This window comes from Narcine bancroftii, chromosome 4 (genome assembly GCF_036971445.1).
Source record: "Narcine bancroftii isolate sNarBan1 chromosome 4, sNarBan1.hap1, whole genome shotgun sequence".
NCBI classification, from domain to species: Eukaryota; Metazoa; Chordata; class Chondrichthyes; order Torpediniformes; family Narcinidae; genus Narcine; species Narcine bancroftii.
The window spans coordinates 189213188-189240510 of NC_091472.1; the positions used below are offsets into that span (position 1 = coordinate 189213188).

The 27323-nt window shown below is 40.8% G+C and overlaps 2 protein-coding genes across 5 annotated transcripts in view; one reads left to right on the forward strand and one right to left on the reverse strand.

Annotated features, from left to right (window-relative positions):
• Nucleotides 1–366: 366 nt before the first annotated feature.
• Nucleotides 367–11649, reverse strand: LOC138761348 (calcium release-activated calcium channel protein 1-like). Of its 2 annotated transcripts, none has more exons than XM_069933294.1 (2): nucleotides 11071–11649; nucleotides 367–1662 (listed from the first exon to the last, which is right to left on the reverse strand). In XM_069933294.1, exons 1-2 carry the CDS (start codon nucleotides 11182–11184, stop codon nucleotides 1105–1107), a joined length of 672 nt encoding a protein of 223 aa, XP_069789395.1. In that variant the 5' UTR covers nucleotides 11185–11649; the 3' UTR covers nucleotides 367–1104. The 2 variants fall into 2 exon arrangements, with proteins under 2 accessions (XP_069789395.1, XP_069789394.1); XM_069933293.1 differs by lacking the exon at nucleotides 11071–11649 and adding an exon at nucleotides 1760–2181.
• A 238-nt stretch (nucleotides 11650–11887) lies between these two features.
• Nucleotides 11888–27323, forward strand: part of kdm2bb (lysine (K)-specific demethylase 2Bb) — a 219544-nt gene continuing 204108 nt past the window's right edge. The window contains exon 1 of one of the 3 annotated variants that reach the window (XM_069933299.1): nucleotides 11888–11964. The gene's annotated coding sequence lies outside the window, so the exon portion shown is untranslated. Of the gene's footprint in view, nucleotides 11965–12304; nucleotides 12686–27323 lie in introns of those variants that run through there. The other 2 variants (XM_069933300.1, XM_069933301.1) reach the window with 2 other exon arrangements.

Genomic DNA, 27323 nt, shown 5'->3' on the forward strand with positions numbered 1-27323 from the left:
ACAGAACATTATATTAGAGCCAGAATTTTATAGCACAGGCATAGACCCTTCAGTCCATCTGGTTCATGCCAACCAAGTTATTTACCAAAGTGAGTCCAACCTGCTTGTGTTTGGCATGCATCCCTCTAAACTTTTCCTAACCCTGTACCTGTTTAAATATCTTTAACATACTTTGCAATTGTATCTGGCCTTCCCACTTCCTGGCCGCCCATTCCACTCACCTACCACCCTTTATGTACAATCCTAGTCTTTTATCAGACTGGATTTCCCATCTCATTTCTCCCAACAGCCTTGAATTAGAAATAAATCACGAGACAGGTAAGCAATGCCAAATATGTGAAAAGCAGGAACACTAATTGACTGATATTAGAAGACAATCAAAATTGTGTTTTATTAATATTCTTTCCAGAATGTAACTTTCACCCACAGGTAATCTGAGGCACAGATTAAAGGTAATTAGTAATGAAGGGGGCAGGAGCAAGATGAAATATTGCCGTTTGATTTAATGTGCAGTGTACCAAAAGGGAAGGCAGATAAAAGTGCTGTGCGCACAGAACAGGGAGAGGAATAGGTGACGGCAACAATCAATGTTTGGAGAAGGGAAGTAGCAAGTGTTTAACCAGTGTTGGACAGTCATTAGAAACTTACTCACAAAACATTGGCAATATTCTGGGTCTCTGACCACAAATGCAATTTCGCTCACAGTTCATCGTCAATTAATATGTGAACAGCTACTGCTTGAACATCAGCTTTGTATGTCCACAAATAAATGGAGGAAGAAGCACGTGGATTACATTAAACCACCTTATTTTGTCATTAAGACACACCTGCGTAACACACATACACCACATCTTTTTAATAATGAAAGTTTAAACAATCCAATTAAAATTCTGTACAAATCCTAAGTAAATACATGCACGTTGTCATCTTAATTTGAACTTAAAAACGATGAGGAAAAAGGTTTCTCTGCTGGTTATTGTCCCAATGTATCCAATAACAGTATTGAAGATTAGGTAGCTCCTGTAGATTGCACAACAGTCATATCATGCACCAAGTGCTGTAAACTAATCATGAGGCAATTCCTCCATCAGCTTACGTCTAATCTTATCCAAAATGAGAACCAGTAGAGTGCATTGTGTCTCCTCTGTCCAGCTGATCCTGCAGTTGTACCAGTACATCCAATTCTCTTTCGACTCGCTCAGTTTTGTGACTCACCAATGACCGATAGAAGTGAACAGCAAAAATGATAAAAATTATTCCGAAGGGCACCATAATTGTTGTGGATGTAATAGCTGCTGCTACTCCAGGTGATATTGATGTGGCATTCGTTTCAGTATTCATTTCCACAGGACTCTTCCGTAATGGAAGAAACTTAACCCAACATAATAGTACAACCTCTGCAAGAAAAAGGAAGGTCCCAATAACTGTGGAGAAGGCCCACGCAAGTTCAATGTGTCTATGCATACGCTCATGGGGTGACTCATGGACAGAATTGAGATTGTGAACATTGCTAACAGCTTCAATGTTTGGAAGAATACAAGTGCTGATCATGAGAGCAAAAAGGTGCACTGCCACCAGCACAGTTGTGCAGGCACTAAACGCGATCAGAAGACCTGGAGGGTAATCGTGTCTTGGTTCAAGCTGTACCTCCACCATGGCTACCTGAAAAGAAAAATAGAGAATTTATAACAATTACTTTATGTAATGAAAAATCTCTTTCCTTCCCCAGTCAATAGCCGCTTGAAATAACAGCTCAAACCTGTTTTGGATCTTTTGTATCCACATTTGAGAAAGGTACAGTAAAACTCCTGGTATCCAGCACTTGTGGGGAATGGGAGGTGTTGGATAAGTGATTTTTAAGGTTACTCAAGATTGCATGTTGCATGGATTGGCGAGCCACGCCAATTTTAAACCGATTTTTAAAACCTTTTTATTTTTGCGATTTTTTTCCTGCCGGTTGCTTGAATTCCAGATAAAAGGGGTTTTACTGTATGCAGCCATTCTTCCATCTGACACATTGACAAAACATCTCCACTTTCAGTATTGCTCTGGGAATGGTATAGTCCTTTATTCCTCTTGCACATCTTTTTACTATTTGTTTCCTTCTGGAGTTTTAAATATTGTTTTCACCCTTGATTCTGCAATAGCAAGTGGTAAACCAATTGAGTTCAAAGGGCATTAAAGTCCATCCAACTGTAAACACTCCAAAACAGTTCTCTTGATTTGGAAGGATAGTCTTCAAAATTATGGCAAATTTAGAAAGAGTAAATAATAGATGCTAATGAGGAAAACACTAGGCAATGAAAAAAGGGACATATTGGATTTGCTGTGTGAAAAGACTGATACATTGCATCCCATGTCACGCATAAGACTCTCAAGGGCTACTACTGGAAGACAAAGCTAATTTGATGTTAACTCCCCCTCCCCCAACTGTTACTTTCCTATTATAACACAAATGCACTAAAAACACAAACACAATAAATCCAGAGAGGAGGTCATTTTTGAAATACCCGACAAGATAATTTATTCTTGGATAAAAATTCTCCTCAAACACAAGATGGTTCTTCAGTTTAAGGCCATTCTGCTAATCTGTTTTTGGCTAACCTGTTTTTTACTTACATATACAGCACTCGTCTTTCTATACATTAGCAAGAGATTTGCCACTAAAACAGATTATGTGGTCATTAACTAATTAGGCCTTTTCACACCCCAGCGTAAAATGAAGATTCTCGGGAAATTTTCCCCGGGAACTTGCAGTGTGAAAAGGTCGGCCCTAGGGCCGCAGCCCCAGGAAATTTTCCTGGACCACCCTCTCCCTACAATGTGAAAAGGCAAATGGCCATGCAGCAAAAGCCTTGTGATGTCTGCACTTGTATGCTGCATCATGTAGGCAATTAATATGAAGATTCCTACCACCTGAAACAGTGGGCCACTTTGGCATGTCACAACCTCATCACAATGTGGGATGAATGGCCATCCTCACAAAGCTGCATTTCCTAGAGTGGTTCCAGCTGCATGAGGGATTATGGGAAACGAAGTCGGCCATTCATCCCGCATTGTGCCACCATTGCAACATGCCAAAGCGGCCCTGAGGCATGTAGAGTGGGCCATGGCGAGCAGGGGGTGGGCATGGGCTAGCGACTGATAACCGGCTGGTTGAGGGGGAGGGAAAAAGGAGCAAGCTGGCAGGAGAGGGAGCGGGTGGGCGAGCGATGGAGTGCATAACACATCATTGATCGGGGCAGGACTCCCTCTAAATTGCCGGGTGGGCAAATTCCCAGGAATTTGGAACACAGTGTGAAAGGCCTTGGTGGTCCTAAATTCCTGGGAATTTCTCCGGGACAAGGGAGGGTCACTGCTCGCCTATGAAAACGCCTATTGTCACAACCACCTATGCAAGATCTGGGCTGCATTTCCATACATTTAAGCAGGAACTATACTTCAAAGTTATGGAACCAATATTGCTTGAACTTCAGTGTTTCATCATTAAACTGGATTCATTTTGAGTATAATTTTCCTTGAACCAAACTATTTCTTGACTTGTGAAAGCCATGGAAGCAAAACATGGTCAAACTAATAGCATGAAAAATCAACTGTTTTACCAAGATAAGCAGGTGGAGATCACAGCTATAACATCTGATGGCAAGGGACAGGTTAAACCATCAACCCAAATGACCGAGGAATAGTTGTTTACTTAAATTAATCCAGTGATTGAAAATGTTTGTGTAGTCTTAATTAGTTTAAGACGATTTCTTTCAGTTGCAAGTTTAACATTAACTCATTTTTTAATCAGTTGACACAACTACCTTTCCAATAAAAGCAAACATCAAATGTAAAGATGTAACAGCTTCTTGTCAAACGTAGTTGTGCCAGTAAACAAAAAAAAATTAATGCTTGCCGCCATCAAATTTCTGAACAGAGAGGTGGAGAGGATGAGCAAATGTAGGTTCACACACACACAATGGCATCATAAAGAAAGCCTCTACTTCCTCAGGAGTTTGCGGAGGAGCTAGTGGAGTTGTTCAAGTGAACTGGCACGGACTTGGAAGGGCCGACATGGCTTGTTTCCGTGCTGTAAACGGTTATATGGTTATGGCTTCAGGAGACTTCATTTTGTATTCCCATTTCATTCCCAGCAGGTTAATTATTAATTTATTTTCTAGATTATTGCTCATTCCTAATTGGCCTCAAGAAGACTACGATGAGGTTTCTTTATGAACCACTAATCATTTTGAAGATAATCCCAGTGCTGTTAGCTAGTGCGCTCCTGGATTTATACCAAATTAAGTTCTTTTTGCAAGTCAAGAGTAGCATGAGATTTTGGCATGGGCTGTTGGAGATAACCCTCTGGTAATGTGTCCCTGTTCTCTTGCTGTAGGCTAAGGGTTTGGCAGGTGGTGACAGAATTAATCTCAGAAGTAATTTTTTTTTTAAATTTAGACACACAGCACTGTAACAAGCCAATGCATTTGTAGCTGGTACTAATCACAACCACAGTGTGCTCACTGTGGAAGGTGTAATGATTAAGATACTACAGTATATGTTTATAAAAGCTAGCAAATGGAGAAAATTCTAAAGCTTGGGCGGGGGGAAATCAATAAGGAATATGGTGGACCGATTGGCGTAGCGGTTTGCACAACTTCTTTAGAGCACCAGTGAAAGGGGCCAGGGTTCAAATCCTGTGCGGTCTGAAATGAATTTGTTCGTTCGCCCTATGTCTGCGTGGGGTTTTCTCCAGGGGCATCGGTTTTTCCCCTACACCATTGGCAGCACGACTCAAGGGGTGAAATGGCCTGTTACCGTATTGTGTGCCTAAATTTAAATCAAAGGTGTCGGGAGATGCTAAGGGAAGTATAATCTTACAAAGGGAAGCAAGGCTAGACAAGAATAAGGAGAAAATTAGAAATCTGTCTATGAATCCCCTTCTAAGTTTGAGTTAACCTGGCGACCATTTATTCAATATTTTCATTTGTGGTGAGTTGATCTGGCTCTGTTTTCTTTTTATGATTATGTATGATAATTGGGCTGTTAGATGAGATCGGAGTGATCGGCGTGGTTTAGCTATATCGGTAGGTTTTTTTTTAAAAAAGTTTTTAATTCAGATTTGTTTTTTCTTCCTTTTTGGGGTTTTTTTCCTCTCTTTTTTTATATATTTTTATTAATTATATCTTTTTTTTAGAGATAGTTCATACTCTAAACTGATCTAAAATTTTTTTATGATATATTTTTATTCTGCAATATTATTGTTTAATATCTCTGTATTAATTCATTATTTACTATGTATTTTTCATATCTCTTTGAACTGTATGTGTTTATAAATTATAATAATAATGAAAAGATTGGAAAAAAGAGAAAAAAAAATAAGGAAATGGAAATTGTGTGTATCCCACAGTGAACTACACAAGATGTGTGAACAAATGACTGAACAAAATTGTAGTAAATGTCGAGGAGGAAGTGAAGGGCAAGATGCTCAAACATCCCAATGTCTGGGGAATGCAGCACAGTGCAAGGTCAAAAGCCCAACTGACCTTGCGCAAGTCAAAATGCTGGTGACCATGTTTTGGAGAGCTGCATTTCTAGAAAATGGACTGTAACACGAGGTTCCATTAACATAAAAGCTGCATCATCTGCCCATATCTCAAGAAATGCAGGATAAAAAGTTTTTATTACTTCCCCACCCTCATGCATGTTCTGTGATTGCAAATTCTATTCCATATCTCAAACTTCTAGCTCATGATTGGTGAATTCTGCAAGGGTCAATTCCCAAATGGCTTTAATAACGGATTGCTGTATACCATGTGTGGAGGAATATGAGCACAATATTTAATTTCAGATTTCCTAAAACCTGGATCACAAGAACCAGTTGCTATTTCTGAAGAATTTTTGAAGTGAGAAACACAAAATGCACAAATACCCAATATTAAAGACGATTTTGTGTTTTTTTTTTAAAAAAAAGAACATACTGGTCATAACATTTCCTTGGGTATGTGGTAACACAACAGTGATGAGAAAACCAAAACTTTTACATTTCAAATACACTGGTGGCACACGAAGCACACTTTCTCAATAAAGGATGGCAACACCTTGGTTTGTGGCTTATTACTTCCAATTTACTGTTCAGTTCATTTATATTTTTAGGAAAAAGGGAAATGGCTTTCTCACAACCACGTCACAAAGGATTATAGATAATGACCTTTGTGAAGTAAAGACAGCTGGAGTTTAAAGAAATTGGTTAACCACAATTCAGCTCAAATGGAAATAATCCCAATTGAATGGTACCAAAGAATAATCTGTTCCTATGCACTATTTTCCATTCTACATTAAGTATTGTAGCACTGTTGTACTTTTATTTAAAAATTGCTGTTACGATTAAAGCGCCGTACCTCACACGCCATTATCTAACATTTGCTGCGTCACCTACTTCTTTCCTCAACTCCCTACTCACCAATTTTGTGCCCCTCATATTTCCCCCACCAGGAAACTGTTCCCATACCTGCTACCCATCCCTAACAGAATTTCCCTTCCAGGTTCTCTTTCTTGTACCTGGAATCTTGTTTTTTTTAAAAAAAATATAGGATTTTCAATTCAAATTGTTTGACTTGCACTTTCCCTATAAATTTCATTCTTTCCACACCAGACACTCTCTGCAAGTACTTTCCTCACCAGTAATTGATTGCTGTTCATTTGGTTCTGCCAAATGAGTCAAAATTCCATCTTAATCAAATAAGGAAATGGAACATTACAAATTAAGTCCACATAACTATTACACACGTGTAATGGAGATACATGCACTCAAGTCCTGCAACCCCAAAGTTCCAGTCCAGCACAAATATCATGCATTCACGATTCTCCTTCTCAAAGCACGCATTTGCCTTTGAAGCAGGTCCTCAACTAATGGATCCTTGCTGTTAGTACAATTCCCAATATCTATTTCCCTCACCCTGTCCTCTTTTCAAACAGAGAGGTTATATTTCACTATCCTAGACTTGATTCCAATTGCAAAAGTTTTGAACCAGACTAATGCTGCAGAAATGAAGATTCTTTTGAAGAACTTCCATCATAAAATCTTCATTAGAATAAAAATCGGAACTTCCTTATTTACCAGAGACCATTCTTGTAATTTTAACTAATATTTAGCTTTAAATGGTCAGCAAGGTTAGAGTCATTTTTGATTAAAAGCAAATCCAAATAAATTTCATAAATTAGCACAGTAAGCTTATCTTTTAAAAAAAACCAAGACGATGCTTAAAAGATTAACTTGCTACTATTTCCTTCCCCAAGGTTACTACAATGTTTTTAAATAGTCTGAATTATCCATAAAATACCATTTGTTTGCCTTCAATCATCTCAGAATGTTATCAGCAGAACAAAATAGGTTTCTTTTTGAACACAAGCCCAAAATCATAGATTGAATGATTCAAATTCAACAAAAACAAGTGTAAATCAGTTGTTTTCAAACTTTTTCTTTTATGTAATCCCTTACTAATCACAGAGTACTTATGCTATAGAGATTACTTAAGGTGGTTTATGTGAGTGGAAAGAAAAAGTTTGAAAACCACTGGTGTAAATAAGAGTCAAAACTATTATGGACATTTGAAATGTATTGAAATTAAGAGACATAATTGAACATTGGTAGCATTTGACTTTCTACCAGCAGAGGGGGCCTGGAGAGAAAAAGTAATTCCACCAGTCAGCCAAAAGGATGTTTTCTGTCCACCCCACCCTCTATTGAACCAAATAAGAGAGCAGGATATGATGCATGCTCTTCAGAAAAGGCATCCAAAGGAAACGTTTTCTATTCCAGAAGGAAGCCTGACAACAAGATAATTAAAAGTCTACAGAAGTAGTGGAGAAACTGAGCCAATATCATTGGAATGCTTGTTAATGGAAACCTCACTTGCATGTGCAAGATGATCAAAGCACAGAAAGCAGAAAGAGGGAACACAGGATCATCTGCCAAAGAACTACTGGTGCAGGTAAAGGGAGGCCACATTGCTATTTTGGATATCCGAATAATCAATAGGGGTACTTTCCTCATTGAGAATGGCTGTGTGGATAATCTAAAGGGTGCAGGAATAAAGGAAAAAAAACCACAATAACCCCTTTTGCACTGCCACCATGTCCCAAGAATTAACTGGGAATTTACTGGGACAGGGTCCAGTGGAAAAAGAACATTGCTGGAACGCCGGCATCAAATGACGTCATTTCACATCAGGGATTAACTGCCTCTACCCCTACTCATGTTCCCAGCTGATGCTGGTATGCTGATAAAACCAGCAGAAAGTCACCTGTTTCCAGTTGAAGGTAGCACACTCTGATCCCCGGGGATTGTGTGCAGTGGAAAAGCAATTAGTTTCCCAGTTAAGGGTGGCCCAGTAGAAACAGCACAAAGGGCTTCCTAGCCTGGGACATTGCACAACCAATGAACTGGGATGCCAGTGGAAAAGGGGCTATGGAAAAGATAGGTTATTTCTGTCCTGTGAAGTAATTCAAACTTGGAATATTCAAGGGGGGGGGGGGGGGGTGGACACCATGAGAGGCAGGTTAATTGGATACCTTTTACCCGTAAGCTTTTATCATAAGATGGTGCAAACATAAAACATTACAGGATAGCAGTTCCTTGCTGCATCGTCCTATGTAAACCAACAATCAAGCCCTTCCCTACTTGTCACTCACAAACCTCTATTTTTCTGACATCTATGTGCCAATCTAAAATGGTTAAGCAGCACAAAATAAATGTTAGCCATTGTTTAGTTGGTAGCTCTCATCTAATTCAGAAGATCACAGGTTCAAGTTCCTGTACAAGACTCAAAATACAAAAATACAAGAGAGGGGCATCTGTACTATTGGGCAACACATTAAATTAATGCCCATCTGGTCCTTCAGTGGATGCCAAGATTTCCCTCGTCTCCTGGTCAGTACATCTTTAACAATTAAAAGCTCCATCCTAAATATTAACTCTCTTTCTACATATGCAACCCAAATTGAAGTATTTCCAGCCTTTTTAAAAAATAATTCAGCTACCTGATTTTTATTTTAAAAACTTTTTTTTTTGTTTACCATCTCATTATTATTGGAACCTTGTTATGTTCCTCATTTCCTCCAATGCACACAATCAACACACTTCTAAGGCATTGTACTGGCTACGAAAAAAGTTAGGATCATTGATATGCACAAATATATTCCTCATGAAGGAAGGCAATTCCGGAGTGGGAATCTATCATTACATTTTAAAAAAAACCAGTCAATATTGTAATCAAAGTTGAATTAGGTTTCATGTTATTAAAAAAAGTATCCAAAAAATTACAAACTAAAGTAAAGCCAGAAAAACTCCTTAACGCTGAGCACGATTACATCTTCAGTGACATGCAGCAACCAATTCCCAAGGCTGGAGGGGATAGAAGGATACTCCTAATATTTCCAATGAGCTGCCAGATCCAATTCTTGACTCAAATTCATGAAAGGGCCCTCCCAGTCAAAACAAAATACATATTTAGTACAAAATACTGAAGGTGTCTCACATCCGAAACAAAAGGAACTAACAATGTGGCACTGGAAAACAGTGCTTCAAGTCAAAGCGAAGTTTTATTGCGAGATCGCTGACCTAAAACGTTAGCTCTAAATCTCTCCCCAGAAATGTACCTTCTATTAATTGTACACTTAAATATTCATTCTAAACATTCAAAAACATTTGATAAGAAGGAGGCGGCCAACTATTAATTTTCCTTGCATTGAATGATCCCCTTTAAACGAGTCTGACAATCCCAAAGCTCAATCGACAAGCTTGTTTATGAGATAGGGTCATTTGTATCAAAAGACTTGAGCTCTGTATGGGAACGTGACACAAGGCAGCCGAAGGGAGGACGTTAAGCTCAGATGCTAATGGAACAAATATTTTGCGCAGCTGCTCAAGGTGTCGATACCATTTCGAGGGGCTAGTCATTGAAACACGGGACGAGCGGTCTTGGAAAGAATTTAATGCAAATAACCATTAAAAAATTAAAATGACTACATTCAGTGAAGAAGCTGGCTAAAACTTTCTGGGAAAACTCGACTCCCTTGCGTAGATTTTTTAAAAGCTGACATTCAATCAAATCTACAATTTTAAAGGTGAAATCGAGGCTTTTCCCTTCAGCCGTCCAACAGAAAATTTACCAAAAGATCGAGTTCCTGGGGTCGGAATGGTACGGGACGTTTAAAAAGGGCCATGGAAACACGTGGAAATCTGCTGCATTACTGCAGGGGTGTCCCCCCCGCTCTCTCCGCTCTCCCCCTCTCTCTCCCCCGCTCTCCCCGCTCCCCCGCTCTCCCCGCTCCCCCGCTCTCCCGCTCTCCCCGCTCTCCCCCGCTCCCCCCGCTCCCCCCCGCTCCCCCTCTCTCCCCGCTCCCCCTCTCTCCCCGCTCCCCCTCTCTCCCCGCTCCCCCTCTCTCCCCCGCTCCCCCTCTCTCCCCGCTCCCCCTCTCTCCCCGCTCCCCCTCTCTCCCCGCTCTCCCCGCTCCCCTCTCTCCCCGCTCCCCCTCTCTCCCCGCTCCCCCTCCTCTCCCCCGCTCCCCCTCTCTCCCCGCTCCCCCTCTCTCCCCGCTCCCCCTCTCTCCCCGCTCCCCCTCTCTCCCCGCTCCCCCTCTCTCCCCGCCTCCCCCTCTCTCCCCGCTTCCCCGCTCCTCTTCTCTTTCTTTTCTGCAGGCAAAAGACAATGGGAAAGGTGGCAAAGTGTGGACGATCCCCAAAATTCGGTCCCCGCCAACCCAGTGTCCGACCATAGGAAGAGTGAACTATCTTTTAAACCCCACCCCCCTCTGTGCGGAAATCATCCACTGGCTTGAAAACTCGTCGCAAATGAAGCGCGGTCACGTTAATTTTGCAACATTTGATAATGTTTGCCTGACGCTATTTATAACTAGGCAATCTGCAAAACAGGCTCGCAAAATAAACGATGGCTTTGTACCTCATTTTTTAAAAAAAAGCCGGTTTACAAAATTAAAAAAAAGGGGGGAGAGAAACGGATGAGAGTAAACTCACAAATAACGCAAGTGAATGCCTAATGGGCTCTTGCAGCTGTACAAACTTACCATGGCGAAACCAGACAGTAAAGCTGACGTCCTGCTGGAGGCTTTGAGCTTTGCTCTGCTGAGATATAGCTTCCTCCAGGACAAAGCTTGTATTGAATGCTCGTTCAAACTCATATTTTGTCAACCCCCCCAAAAAACACCCTCCAAATTCAGTCCGAGGATTCCCCCCACAACCAGCACAGCAGGGAAAAAAGTAGTTCCAGCGTCGAGAGTGAAAAAGCCTCTCAGGTGAGGTTTGCCTTCCCCCCTCCCCTCCCTTCCCTCAAGGCCCAAATCTCTTCGAATTGCAAGAGATAAAGTTCATTTTTCTCTTGCAAAATGCAACTCCTGTTCCATAAACACCCCCGCTCAGCAAACGGGGGGGGCAGGGGGGGGAACACACAGGCAGTGCAGAGTTAGAGGGGGTTGAACTCAGCTCTTAATTGAAGAGGGAGCAAGTCCCAGCTCTGGTGTCGGAGTCTGCAGTGAAGCGAGCCAGACCTCGCCTGTCAATCAGGCCGGCTGCCGCTCTGTTCCGAGTGCCGCACCGCCCAGCGGCAGCGCGATCGATTCAAACTCTGACCCAGATTGCAATCGGTTCGCTGCACAAGACACCAATGGTCCCCTCCCCCACCCTCCTTCCTCCTCCTCCTCCTCCTCCTCCTCCCAATCCAGAGTCTCACTATTGCCGCCTCTGCCAGTTTGTGGTAAGCAGCATGCAGAGATGATGGTAGGAAGGACATAAAAGTGTTTTGCATATAAACGGTTCCAGAACCTGGTAGTGGAGGGGAGGAGGAGAGAGAGAGAGAGGGGGGGGGTGGATTTAAAAAAAAAATATTTTCGCCCCCATCCAATGCAACACACAAACCTCCCATTGCAGTTCTCATATCAGAAGGAAATCGGCCCGATATCGAAGTAAGTTAGACCGATGAATGTGCTTTGGTGTGGGTTGTACACAGGCCTTTTCAGTCAGGGTCACTTTAAAGAAAAATCCACGTAATCAGGGGTGGGGGGGGGGAGGGAGGAAAAAAAAGTTTATTCTGCAGCCTATTTTATCTTTGCATTAAATCTGCGTGGGGGGGCATTAGAGCGGTGCAAAAAAAAAGTTACATTTGATCGTTGTGTATTTATGACAAAATAGAGTGACTGCGGGGAGAGGTGGTGGGGAAGAGCATGGCAGTCGGGAGGAAATTATTGTGGGAAGCACTGGATCTTTTCGTGCTAATTAATTGATCGTTTAATCTTACTGAAACCACGAATTCATGTCGAATCTGCTAAATTGCTTTGGTAACTTCAATCTGGGGGAGGGGGGGGGAACGGGAGGGGGCTCTTTTTTTCTCTCCTCTGTGCACTAGATGATGACATTTCACTCCCGCCAATCATTGGCTGCGAAGGTTGAGCCAGCGACTGAGACCTCATTGGAACCAGCCCCTTCCCTCCCCACCCTCCCCCCCCCCCGCCCCTGAATTGTTTTTCTGCCTGCTCTTAAGGGTAAGCGAGGTCTGATGCCTTCATTCAGATCTCTGCCTTCTGGTGCCCAACACAAGATGGCAGCTGCAATGAAGTTGGAGCCCACACTCCCTTGCAAGCAGGGGAAGGTGTAGTTTGTGGAGAGGCATTGGGGCTGGCTATAAAGGTAACTCTACACTGTGGCATTGCATGAATCGATTTTGTTTGTTGGGTGTCAAAAAATGTAAATCAGGAAGTGATTTTATATCATTCTTTTTAATTTGATTGAAATTCTGACAGTTTTTTAATATAAAAAATGATAAACATTCTCAGGCTGTATTTTAAATCATCACTGGTTGGTTGTTTGAATTAAACAGCTAAAGTCGGAGATCTCTGCCAAGTGTTTCTTTTTCATATATATTTATGTGATGAGACTCTCTTCTTAATGTTTGTAACAGGCCAGCAAACTCAAATGCAGTAAAGAGCGAGGAGGTTAGCAACAGATTTCAGGACGTAGAATATTGGCAAATAAATAAAGGTTTGGAGTGGAAAAGTATATAGTTTATTTTGAAATGAATGAACTGTGACAGTACAAATTAATGAGTAACAATTTTAACTCTTCTGTCAGAACTACTGTAAGAACGGAGGGGTTTGCTTTTAATAAGTCGTATTAGAACATTGTCTGTGAAAGGAGGTCGAGGCAATTTTAAAAATCTTTGAATTATACTGGATAGGCTAGGCCTTCATTTTACTTTTCTGGTTCCCACATCTAAGAAAGATGGGCAAGTGGAGGGTGATGAAATGAATTTCTTTCCGGGGATGACACATGGACAAGAGACTTTGGTTATAGGAACAGACAGAAGCTGGGATAAATGTTAAGGTCGAGCATTTATTGCATTCTACAGTGATATTGACTAATGTGTATCTAAATAGGTTGAAAAGGACAGCTTTCCCGACCAGGGATTGAACCATAGTGGTAAATGTGCTGAATTTCAACCAATGGCAAATCTCTGGATTTGGATTTGATGATAATGGTATGAATTAATGTGACATGTGAGGGTTGAGCTTCCAGGTTTTTTTGTTGTTGAAAAGGCTTTGCCTTGGAGAAAAAGAAGGCAGAAAGGTATTTTTCTCTTTAGATCACTTAGATAATTAAAAAAATTGGAATAGTCAGGAGCTAATTATAACAGAATCTGCCCTAATGCTTCAGTAGAGGCACATTGTTTATGAGAGATTAGTAAACATGGGAGATATGAAATCTTAATTGTATTTATTTTTTTATTTTCTATCAGTCTGAATTGAATTTGTAGTTCTTCATAGGATTGACTTTGGTGTTTCACAGAACATGCATGAAAATATTGGTCAGTTTTGTTTCTGATTTTAACTTTCCTAACTTTTCTGATAACCTGAAAATGTGTTCTGAGGTTGCTATTTTAGATTCAAAGATCATTCAGATAAGAGGTGAATGCTCCTTTGGAAGTCAGTATAATTTAATGTGACGTACATGAGATCTGGATGGCACAGTGGCACTACAAGTAGCACAGTTCCAGCAATTTGGGTTAGATTGGAGCCTCTGGTTCTGAAAGTGTGGAATTTTATTCTCCTTGTGACTGTGTAAGACATGCTCATTGCTGGGAATGAATTGTTGACTTAAAAATGTTCAAAATTTCTGCGTTTCTCATTTTCTGAATACTCACAATGCTCTGGGAGAGAAAAAGATGAACTTAAATGTCATGTGAGCAATCCCTTATGTTTAAATAGTTTTAAATTCTCTCATAGGAGGAAATATATTCTCAGCATCCAGCCTGTCAAGGCCCCTCGTAATCGTGGATGTTTCAGTCAAGTCGCCTCTCACTCTTCTCAATGGTACCAGATACAAATTTAGTCGGTCCTACTTTTCCTTGTTAAACTGCCCATCAGACGATAATTATTTCGCACTCCCCTAAGGTAGGCACATTTTGTTCATCCTCTATTTAAAAAAACACACACACACACACACACACATATTTCAACTGCTTTATTTGGGAATCCTTCAGATCTACATCATAATTCTATGTTTCTATTAGATCCCCTCTCATTCTTCTAAATTCCAGTAAGTACAGACCCAGATGACTCAATCTCTTCTCATGGGCCAGCCTCCTCATCTGGTGAACCTTGACTGCACCACTTCCAAAGCCAGTACATCGTTCCTCAAATAAAGAGAGCAGAACTGCGTGAGGTACTCCAGATATGGCCTTACCAGTACCTTGTACAGTTTCAGCATAGCCTTTATGTTCCTAAATTCCAGCAGTGGAGGCTACATCAGTAAATATACTTAAGATAAGATTGGATAGATTTATACATAGTAGGGAAATTAAGGGATATGGGGAAAAGGCAGGTAGGTGGAGATGAGCCAATCATCAGATCAGCCATTATCTCATTGAATGGCAAAGCAGGCTCAGTGGGCCGAACGGCCTACTCCTACTCTTATTTCTTATGTTCTTATAAACATCCCTTTTACTTATACCTATGACAGAGATCTTGGCAGAACAAGCAAGTCAGAGAATCTTTGCCAGATTTGTTTGCACCATATTTAAAAGAGCTCTTTGCAATTGGCATAGATGCAGGCAAGAGACTGATCCCTAAATTATATCATTGTGCAACAAAGGTCCCATGTCCATTAGGTCAATGGTCATGTGATAGTCACACACCTGTGCCCACCAGTAAATATTGCCGTAGCCGTATGGTATCCCAGTTGTCTAGCAACACACTTGCACCTGAAGTGTTTTACCTGTGTTATGACATCTTGTGGATAGCAGTTGTGGTACTCCTGATTCTGAAGCTGGCAATGGATTTGGACTGGAGAGCAATGGGGTCATCTTGTAGTGGAGAATCCACCTGACATGTTCTCTCCTACTCAGGTTTTTTGTGTTCCAAGCTACCAGACCATCCTAGTTGCTGGCTCTGATTTTCCATTGTTATGCTCAGTCTAATCCAGTCTGGTCCCTGGGTCAGCTGACTTTGGTTCTTGCATTGCTGGTCTGGGACTAGCATCAGGTAAGCCCAGGGTTCTGTTCCTGCATTGGATGGGGCAAGTGAACTAGACCAGGCATTGATGGCTCTGGAGACAAGGTGGGAAGAATGAATTATGTGATAACGTCTCTACATGCTCCTTTTAAACACCAGTGGCTGCCCTGGGGATCCCTTGCCTTGCCTTCCCAGCCTCTGCAAGATTTATGGGATAGTTAGTGTCCTATAACCGTATAACAATTTACAGTACGGAAACCGATTTACGTGAAACTCCACTAGTTCCACCTACTCACTACCTTGCCCATAACTCTCCAACCCCCTCACATCCATGTACTCATCTAACCTCCTCTTAAATGACAGAATTGACCCTGCTGCAACTACCTCTTCCGGAAGATCATTCCACTCAGCCGCCACTCTCTGAGTGAAGAAGCTTCCTCTTATATTACTCCTAAAGTTTTTCCCCCTAACCCTTAACTTCTGACCCCTTGTTTCAATCTCCCCTACCCTCGAGGGAAAGAGCCTATTCACATTTACTCTATCTATCCCCTTCATAATTTTAAATACCTCTATCAAATCCCCTCTCAACCTTCTATGCTCCAATGAATAAAGTCCCAATCTACTCAATCTTTCTCTGTATTCTTTGCACCCTTTCAACCTTATTTATATCCTTCCTATAATTTGGAGACCAGAACTGCACACAATACTCCAAACTTGGAAAATCTGGACGGGCTTGTTAGCCCCTTAGAATCTTGTATAGTTGAATATGTTGGTTTCTTATTTCTCCAAACGCAAATGAAAAGTTGTCCCGTGTGTTCACCCATTCCCTATATTGGTTCTAATTGATATTTAAGCTTCATTCAATGCTTCTTCTGTCAAAGCTTTTTGAACCCTGACATGTACAAATCATTTTGTGCTAACCAAATGTTATTTAATGATGATTCAGCATTAATAGTAACCTAACAAAGGCACAAAACTAGAAGTCATCACAGATCTACATTGAAAGTTAGTAGATTCTAACCTGAGGTTTTAAAGGTAAAAGCTTAGCTGCTTCAACAATCTCGGTTAGTGTTTTGTTGGATTTCTAATCTGTTTTATCAAAAGCAGGTTACATAAACTATGAAAATAGTTCTACACCCACACAGAATACAGAATGTATTTTTCATTGCAGCATGGAGATACAAATTTCTTTCACAAGCATTTTGTTTCGATCTTTCCTTACGGCCCAGTAAAATTCCCAGTAGCTGAACCACACATATGGGAAGACAACAAGCTGAATTTCTGAAATCACCAAATATATCGCTTATGGTTAATATAGTCTAGAAAAGCAAGTTACCAGGCTGTTCCTTTCCTTTGATTGTACAAAGGTCTGAAATGTATATTTCAAGTTGTTAAAGAAACAATGGGTTGAAAAATAGTTAGTTACTGGACAGTTGTGCAATATTGAGTTCACATTTCATTGAACATCTTCATTTCTGTAATATTTAGTCTTATTTTACATTTTACAGTTTACATTGCTGGTGTTGCTGTCTTGTCCATGACATTTCCAATCTCACAGCTGTGCTCTAAAATTTAGATAGATGTTTGATTTTTGATGGGGAAGTGTAATAGATATAACATTGTGCATATATAATGAAAATGTACATCATAATGCCAGTGATTCCGCCCTGCTCCAGCTCCCTCAACAGCCCCTAAGGCTAGAGCTGGATGAGGTTCCCACCCTGGATGAGACATATAAGGCAATCGAACAACTGAAAAGTGGCAAAGCAGCAGGTATGGATGGAATCCCCCCAGAAGTCTGGAAGGCTGGCGGCAAAACTCTGCATGCCAAACTGCATGAGTTTTTCAAGCTTTGTTGGGACCAAGGTAAACTGCCTCAGGATCTTCGTGATGCCACCATCATAACCCTGTACAAAAACAAAGGCGAGAAATCAGACTGCTCAAACTACAGGGGAATCACGTTGCTCTCCATTGCAGGCAAAATCTTCGCTAGGATTCTACTAAATAGAATAATACCTAGTGTCGCCGAGAATATTCTCCCAGAATCACAGTGCGGCTTTCGCGCAAACAGAGGAACTACTGACATGGTCTTTGCCCTCAGACAGCTCCAAGAAAAGTGCAGAGAACAAAACAAAGGACTCTACATCACCTTTGTTGACCTCACCAAAGCCTTCGACACCGTGAGCAGGAAAGGGCTTTGGCAAATACTAGAGCGCATCGGATGTCCCCCAAAGTTCCTCAACATGATTATCCAACTGCACGAAAACCAACAAGGTCAGGTCAGATACAGCAATGAGCTCTCTGAACCCTTCTCCATTAACAATGGCGTGAAGCAAGGCTGTGTTCTCGCACCAACCCTCTTTTCAATCTTCTTCAGCATGATGCTGAACCAAGCCATGAAAGACCCCAACAATGAAGACGCTGTTTACATCCGGTACCGCACGGATGGCAGTCTCTTCAATCTGAGGCGCCTGCAAGCTCACACCAAGACACAAGAGAAACTTGTCCGTGAACTACTCTTTGCAGATGATGCCGCTTTAGTTGCCCATTCAGAGCCAGCTCTTCAGCGCTTGACGTCCTGCTTTGCAGAAACTGCCAAAATGTTTGGCCTGGAAGTCAGCCTGAAGAAAACTGAGGTCCTCCATCAGCCAGCTCCCCACCATGACTACCAGCCCCCCCACATCTCCATCGGGCACACAAAACTCAAAACGGTCAACCAGTTTACCTATCTCGGCTGCACCATTTCATCAGATGCAAGGATCGACAATGAGATAGACAACAGACTCGCCAAGGCAAATAGCGCCTTTGGAAGACTACACAAAAGAGTCTGGAAAAACAACCAACTGAAAAACCTCACAAAGATAAGCGTATACAGAGCCGTTGTCATACCCACACTCCTGTTCGGCTCCGAATCACGGGTCATCTACCGGCACCACCTACGGCTCCTAGAACGCTTCCACCAGCGTTGTCTCCGCTCCATCCTCAACATCCATTGGAGCGCTTACACCCCTAACGTTGAAGTACTCGAGATGGCAGAGGTCGACAGCATCGAGTCCACGCTGCTGAAGATCCAGCTGCGCTGGATGAGTCACGTCTCCAGAATGGAGGACCATCGCCTTCCCAAGATCGTGTTATATGGCGAGCTCTCCACTGGCCACCGTGACAGAGGTGCACCAAAGAAAAGGTACAAGGACTGCCTAAAGAAATCTCTTGGTGCCTGCCACATTGACCACCGCCAGTGGGCTGATAACGCCTCAAACCGTGCATCTTGGCGCCTCACAGTTTGGCGGGCAGCAACCTCCTTTGAAGAAGACCGCAGAGCCCACCTCACTGACAAAAGGCAAAGGAGGAAAAACGCAACACCCAACCCCAACCAACCAATTTTCCCTTGCAACCGCTGCAATCGTGTCTGCCTGTCCCGCATCGGACTTGTCAGCCACAAACGAGCCTGCAGCTGACGTGGACTTTTTACCCCCTCCATAAATCTTCGTCCGCGAAGCCAAGCCAAAGAGAAGACATCATAATGAAATATCCTGGTGTGGCACCAATATTTTCCCTTCTTCTGCATGGCATCTTGTCCCAGAAATTCAGAGGTTTTTTTTTGAGGAATGAACAAAATTTCTATCAAGTTGTTATTCGGGCTACGTGGTATAACTGCCTTTGAGGAAGAAAGTTAATGCTCTGTTTTGAGTTAGTTTGAGAAGAAATTACTACTATTTTTGAACTGGACAAAAGAATTGCAGGCTGTTGACGTGTTTAAGACCAAAGTCACAAACTTGTAAACTTTTGAAACACACAGCCAATGCCAGGCAAAATAAACAATTTTGGATACAGCAGAAAGCGAAAAGATCAAGAACAAAAATATGTATCCATTAATATGATTAAGGCATAAATATTGGCTGAAACACCTCAGCTATAATTTTAATAGCAGTCTAAAACCTGTTACATCCACCTGAGATGGTAAATGAAATATATCAGCTGAAAGATGATATCTCCCACAGTCTGATACCAAACTACAATTATCTGTAGTGTAACTTGAACCATAACATCTTAGATGAGAGACTAAGTTACTGCCTGAGCTCAGGGTGAAGATCTGACAAAGAAAGTAGTAAACCCATCTTTGACCAAAATTCCCTCTTATAATTTGAGACATGGAGAGATGCACCATGGAAACGGGACCCACCAGATCCACACCTATCTTCAACCACCCATTTTCACTAGTCCTAGAATAATCTTGTGTTTTAATTCTCCCCATTTTCTCATCAACTCTTCCCAGGTTCTGCCACCCACCTACATACCTTGGACAACTGACAGTGGCAAAGTAATTTATCAATCTACAGGTGGGGAGAAGCGGGAGGAAAGGGAAAATATACAAATTCCGCATAGACAATTCCTAAGGTCAGGATTGAAAATGGGTCTCTGCTGCTGTCAGGCAGCACTCTCCTAGTAGCGCCACTGTGCTGGCCAATTGGTCAGCCTTAACCTTGTTAGAAGGGTCTCTCATTTGATTTTCTTTCTAACATTAGTATATTTTTAGATTTCTGTAGCTGGTCAATTCAATAAAGATTTGACCCTGGGCTGATCCTAAAGTTCCCAAAGCCAGGGACTAACTAATGCTGTTAAAATGATGAAGGTTTCCTACCTGTATAATGGAATTAACCAGTTAACATATTAAGCCTGGTGTTTATTGGGATATTTCCAACAAGGAATCTTAATTGGTACTTCATTGGATTTATAATTTGCATTTTCAAAAAGCAGCTGGCACAAATTTAACCCCTTGATCTGAATTTAACTTACTAACACTTCGATGCAAGTTGCAGTGAATTTTCTTTCAACCATGAATTGCCAATTAGGTCAAAATATCTTATTAGCTGTTTTTGGAGAGTCCTTGCCCAAGCTGTTGGGGAAGGTTGAAACTAATGTGGCAGGGGGATGGGATCAGGAATAGAGAGACAGAGGGGTTTAGCATGAGGGAAGAAGTAGGAGATAGGAGGGTGAAAAGCAAAAGAGGCAGGCAGGTAACTTCAGGGCAAAAATGTAAAAGGGCCACTTTACAGCATAATGATGATAGGGTTAAGGCTCTGGTAAAAACAAGCTTGAAGGCCTTCTGCCTTAATGCAAGGAGTATTCGTAATAAGGTGGATGATTTGAATGTGCAGATACCTGTAAATGACTATGATCTAGTTGGGATCACAGAGACATTGCTTCAAGGGGACCAAGGCTGGGAGTTTAACTTTCATGAATTTTCAATATTCAGGAGGGACAGACAGAAAGGAAAAGGAGGTGGGGTAGCATTGTTGGTTAGAGAGGAGTTAAAAGCAATAGGAAGGATGTTAGCTTGAATGATGTGAAATCAATGTGGGGAGAGCTGCAAAATGCAAGGGGGCAGAAGACGTTAGTGGGAGTTGTATATAGATTACCTAACAGTAGTAGAGAGGTTGGGAATGGCATTAAACAGGAAATTGGAAATGCGTGCAACAAAGGCAAGACAGTTATAATGGGCGACTTTAATCTCCATATAGACTGGATGAATCAAATTGGTAAGAGTACTGATGAGGATGATTTCTTAGAAGGTATATGGGATCATTTTCTAACCCAGTATGTTGAAGAACCAACGAGGGAACAGGCCATTCTAGACTGGGTTCTGAGTAATGAGGAAGGATTAGTTAACAATCTTGTTGTGTGAAGCCCTTTGGGCAAGAGTGACTACAATATGGTGGAATTTTACAATAGGATGGAAAGTGACGGGGTTAATTCTGTAATTCAGGTTCTGAACTTAAAGAAGGGTGACTTTGAGGGTATGAGACGCGAATTGATTAAGTTAGATTGGCAAATGTTATTTGAAGGATTAACTGTAGAAAGGCAATGGCAAGCATTTAAAGATCACTTGGATGAAATACAGCGTTTGTTCATCCCGGTTTGGAAAAAGAATAACTCGAGGGTACTACATCCTTGGATAACAAGGGAAATCAGGGAGAGTATCAAGTGTAAAGAGGAAGCGAGGAAAGACTAGCCAGGAAAGACAGAATACCAGAGGATTGGGAGGAATTCAGAGTTCTACAGAGGAAGACAAAGGGATTAATCAGGAAAGGCAAAAGAGATTATGAGAGAAAGTTGGCAGGGAACATAAAAAATGACTGCAAAAGTTTTTATAGATATGTAAAGAGACTAATAAAGACAAATGTGGATCCCTTGCAGTCAGAAACAGGTGAATTGGTCATGGGGAACAAGGACATGGCAGATCAATTAAATAACTACTTTAGTTCGGTCTTCACTAGGGAAAATATGAATAATCTTAAGGAAATAATAGGGGACCATGGGGCTAATGTGACGGAAGGACTGGGGGAAAATAAGTGTAAGTTATGAGGTTGTGTTGGATAAATTGAAGGGATTAAAGGCAGACAAGTCCCCAGGGCCAGATGGTCTGCATCCCAGAGTGCTAAAGGAAGTAGCCCATGAAATAGTGGATGCATTGTTGATAATTTTTCAAAACTCTTTAGATTCTGGAGTAGTTCCTGAGGACTGGAGGGTGGCTAATGTAACTCCACTTTTTAAAAAGGGAGGGAAAGAGAAATCGGGGAATTATCGACCGGTTAGCTTGACATCGGTAGTGGGGAAAATGTTAGTCAGTTATTAAAGATGTGATTGTGGCACATCTGGAAAGTGGTGAATTTATTGGTCACAGCCAGCATGGTTTTATGAAGGGAAAATTGTGTCTGACTAATCTTATTGAATTTTTTGAAGATGTAACTAGTAGAGTGGATAGGGGAGAACCAGTAGATGTGGTTTACCTGGATTTTCAGAAGGCTTTTGATAAGGTCTCACACAGGAGATTACTATACAAACTTAAGGCACAAGGTATAGGGGATATGGTATTGAGGAGGATAGAGAATTGGTTGACAGATAGGAAGCAAAGAGTAGGAATAAACGGGTACTTTTCGGAATGGCAGTCAGTTACTAGTGGGGTACCACAAGGCTCAGTGCTGGGACCCCAGTTATTTATGATATATATTAATGATTTAGATGAGGAAATAGAAAACAGCATGTCCAAGTTTGCAGACGACACGAAGCTGGGTGGGATTGTAAGCTGTGTCGAGGCTGTTAAGAGTGTGCAGGGTGACTTGGACAGGTTGGGTGAGTGGCCAAATGCATGGCAGATGCAATATAATGTGAATAAGTATGTGGTTGTCCAGTTTGGAGGAAAGAATGGGAGGGCTGAGTACTAAATGGTATCCAATTAGGAAAAGGGGAGATGCAAAGAGACCTGGGTGTCACTGTGCATCAGTCATTAAAAGTGGGCAGGCAGGTGCAGCAAGCAGTAAAAAAGGCAAATGGTATGTTGGCATTCATATCAAGAGGATTCGAGTACAGGAGCAGAGTGGTATTGATCCAGTTGTATAGGGCCTTTGGTGAGACCTCACTTGGAGTATTGTGTTCAATTTTGGTCTCCTTATCTGAGGAAGGGCATCATTGCCATGGAGAGAGTGCAGAAAAGGTGTACCAGATTGATACCAGGGATGGTGGGACTTGCATATGAAGAAAGGCTAGAACAACTGGGCTTGTACTCGCTGGAGTTTAGACGATTAAGAGGAGATTTAATAGAAACGTTCAAAATTTTTAAGGGATTTGACAGGCTAGATCCAGGAAGATTGTTCCCAATGATCAGTAAGTCCAAAACCAGGGGTCACAGTTTAAGGATAAAGGGGAACTCCTTTAGGACTGAGATGAGGAAAAGTTTTTTCACTCAGAGGGTGGTGAATTTATGGAATTCTCTGCCACAGGAAGTGATTGAGGCCGGTTCCATAGCTCTTTTTAAGAGAGAGTTAGATTTAGTACTTGTGACTAGGGGGATCAGGGGGTATGGAGAGTGAGCTGGAACAGGGTACTGAGTGGATGATCAGTCATGATCAAAATGAATGGCGGTGTAGGCTTGAAGGGCCAAATGGCCTACTCATACACCTATTTTCTATGTCTATGTAAGCATGAGGACAAAGCCATATCTAAAAGAAATTTGTTTTACTTGAACCTTTAGCACATGTAACCAAATGCACAAAATTCAAGTGTCAAGTGATTCATTATTGACTCTTGTATTCAAATGTTTACAGATTTTAGACCATTTCTTTCTCTCATTTGGTACACATAGTTACCAGACAAGAATCAAACTGCACGATAGATGTAAGGCAATCAAGAAAGCAGTCTCTCCTTTATCTTTTTGAACAAGAACAAGGATAATAGTATCCAGTGTCCCACATTCATCCTTTCTTCAACATATCTCTAAAAATTCACTAATATCCTCAGGGGAAAAGATCTGTATCTTTGCAATAACTCGAAGACAATAAACATTGTTTATTCTGAAATAGCCTTGTAAACTATTCAGGGGAAATTAATGGATGGACAATTAACATTGCCTTTGTGATGTCCACATTGAAAGAAAAAATAATAAAAGTTTTACATTACCTTGATTATTTTTTTACATTGTGCTTAATGTGGATACTGATTGCTTTTTATGTAGTCTTGTCAAATGTAGTCCAGAATGTGCTGTTTTTGAAATCGATGTGGTTAGTGCAATGTTATTTGAGCACCAGTGATCTGGGTTTGAATCTGGTACTGTCATTCATGAGTTTGTTCTCCCTATGTGTGGGTTTCCTCTGGGTCCTCTGGTTCCCTACCACCCTTCAAAGTCTGTTAATTGGAGTATTTGGGTGGCATGGGCTCATTAGCTGGAAGGGCCTGTTCCTGTGCCATATGTTTAAATTTAATTTTTTTTCTCTGCCAAGCTTATTTTTGTAGAGATTTTGTTTGGAGAAGTTTATTTTATGTTTTTTTTGTCTGATATGCAAGATGTTCCACAAGGTCTGGACAGAGATGCCATCAGTAACCCAGAGAAACTGCTTTGTTGACGATGTGATTTCCTTCTCTAGAAACTCACTTGTGTCAATTGCTTAAGGATTTGTTTGGGCAAAACAAACGACTTCTCATTGGGCATTGTGGCAGGTGAAAGAAAAGATGTCCTCCTTGGTCGCAAATGTTATCTAGGAAATGTTTAACTTGTAAAATTTGGATATATCTATGTTGTGGAGAAAATGGGCTTCAACATTAATATAAAAAGTTTGGCTGAATCTTTGGATTTGAAGTTGAAAAACAACTATTTGCATAAGAGTCAACTGATATATTTTGTTGTGTCCAGTTTGGTATTAAGAAAATGAAAAGAATCATGCTTAATTCTGTAATGCAGTGTGACAGATTGAACTGTATCACGATCCTGAGGTATGATTCTTTGTGGAAGGATAGATGGACATAATTTTTCATCCAGTGTTTACAATGGTACCTCTGTTTTGAGTAAAAGATTTAGTTTGTGAAATGTGTAAGTTGTTAGTTCTTAGATCTGGAAAAGCTGAAGAAAAGGGATGATGTATATTTACTGTACAGTACAACTCCTATTATCCGATATCCTCAGTTATCCAAATATTTTTTTGGACCTGGAAGTGATGTCTGTTCGGCTCCGAATATTTTTTTTGGATAATTGAGGATTTCAGAAAAATCAGAAATCCTCATATATCCAAAAAATTTTGAAGCTGAAATAAAGACATTTCACCTCTGAACATTTTTAGATAAATGAGGATATCTGAAACAATCAGAAATTCTCAGTTATCTGAAATTTCTCTGGAGTCGAACTGACGTCATAGGTTGGAAAAAAAATGTTGGAAAAACCTGAGTAGAATTTCAAGTTTCTGGTGTTGGATTTATCTTATTTTGTTCAGGTTGTTTTTTTGGTGAGAATTAAACATTATTTCATGCTTAAAAAACCTTCCCTTGCTGTTTGTTGTTGTTTAAACACTGTTACAGGTGATTTGTGGTTGTTACTGGGCTGCTTTTTAAAACAAAATGACCAGTTATCTGAAAATATCATTTATCCGAAATAGGCTCGGTCCTGATCATTTTGGATAATCGGACTTTTACTGTAATAAGATTAGCCATCAAGAGTCATGGGTTCTTTGTTTTAAAACATTGTATACTTCATGTAAGGCTAGAAACAGGAAAACTTGCATGACCATTCAGTGATGCAAAATAAGTGGTCTTTTATTCTAAAAAGAAGAGATGACATGCTAGGAATGAGGTTGCATTGGTTTGTGACTTTAAGTTTCCCTGAGAGCTATAGAAATGTATCAAGCAAATTTAATTGCACATTTAAAAATCTGTCTTTAGAGTTCACTGTTCATCAGGATCCACTATCTCAAATGAAGATATTATGAAAAGTTACAATGGTCACGTGATTGTGGTTATTTATCAATACCTCAAGTTGTTGCTATAACTTTTATAGCTGAATTAATACCTCTAAACCAAATGATCATGATAACAGTATCAAGATTATTTCTTTTTAAGACTGGATTTCATATATTTTGCCAATTTGGACATGGTGTTTCAAAGCATAGAACATTACAGCACAGTACAGGCCCCTTGGCAGTTGATGTTATGCCGACTTGTATTATCCTTGCAAAAAAAATACAAAACCCTTCGTACCTCGTAACCCTTTATTTTTATTTCATCTATGTGTCTAAGAGCCTGTTAAATGCCAACTACTAGTCTCTGCTTTCTACATGCAAGCCAATTTTTAATTCATACAGCCAACTTCTGTGGATCACATGCCTCATAATTTTCTGAACAAGTCTATCATGGGGGACCTTGTCATATGCCGTACTAAGGCATATTCTGTATATGGACAACATCCACTGCTCTACCTTCATCATTTTCTTTTGTTACTTCCTTAAAGACCTCAATTGGTCTCGTGAAGCATGACCTTCCCTTCACAAAGCCCTGTTGACTATCCTTGAGTAGACTGTACTTCTCCAAATGCTCATAAATCTTATCTTTAAGAATCCTCTCCAATAGTTTGCACACCACTGATGTAAGACTCACCAGTCTATAATTCCCACAATTCTATTACCTTTTTAAAACAAGGGACCACATTTGCCATTCTCCAATCTTCCAGCACCTTTCCTGTGGCCAAGGAGGACTCCAAAATCATGACCAGTGCCCCAACTATCTCTTCCCTCACTTCCCACAGCAACTTTGGGTATATCTGAGGTATGGCCCCGGGGACTTCCTCTTCCTTAATCTCAACATCATCCAGCATTCAAGCCTCACCCTGATCAAGGTCCTTTTCTCTGGTGAATACTGAAGCAAAGTATTCATTTAGTCAGGGAAGATGTGATCTAATCAAGTAGAGAAAACTTGGCAGGTATATGTTAGGTTGCAGGTTTGACCTTATGAATAATGTAGGTAGGAGAAGGGGTGATATAGTTAGCAGCTGGTAAAGAACCTGTGTATTTCCAAATCATTAGTTTTATGACACTTTATTTCTATTTTGTTTTTCATGGTAATATGTCCTGATTTTTCAGGCCAAATGGGCCTTCTGTTTTGCAGTGAGATAAATAAATGATCTGTCCTGTCAAAGCTACTCCCCTCAAAGCAAGCAACCAGGAGGTACAACCTGTTACCAAGACAGGTAGATGTGTTGCCACAGCAAGATCCCATATTTCCATTGATGAAGTGATACTTGCGAAGTGGGTGGAGTGGAAAACCATTTTACAGTGCCTAATTTCTTTAAAATTTGAGATTTGTTCTTTAGCATCTTCATCATGACTGAATACTAATTAATATTATGGAAACCTGAAGAACTTTTTAACAGATATTCACATAAGTCAGATCAGATATTATTTGTCATGTAATAACACAGAAATGTAATATTACACAAAATCACCTTTATCTGCCATAAGACAAAGATTCACCATTAGCATTGCCCGGCATCCATTAGTTAG

Excerpts from the sequence above, each read along its gene's own strand:
- LOC138761348 (XM_069933293.1), bottom strand. The coding sequence starts at position 1,885 with ATGCAACATGCAATCTTGAGTAACCTTAAAAATCACTTATCCAACACC. Across the intron at positions 1,663-1,759 it reads ATACAAAAGATCCAAAACAG|GTAGCCATGGTGGAGGTACA; the intron begins GTTTGAGCTGTT and ends TTTTCTTTTCAG.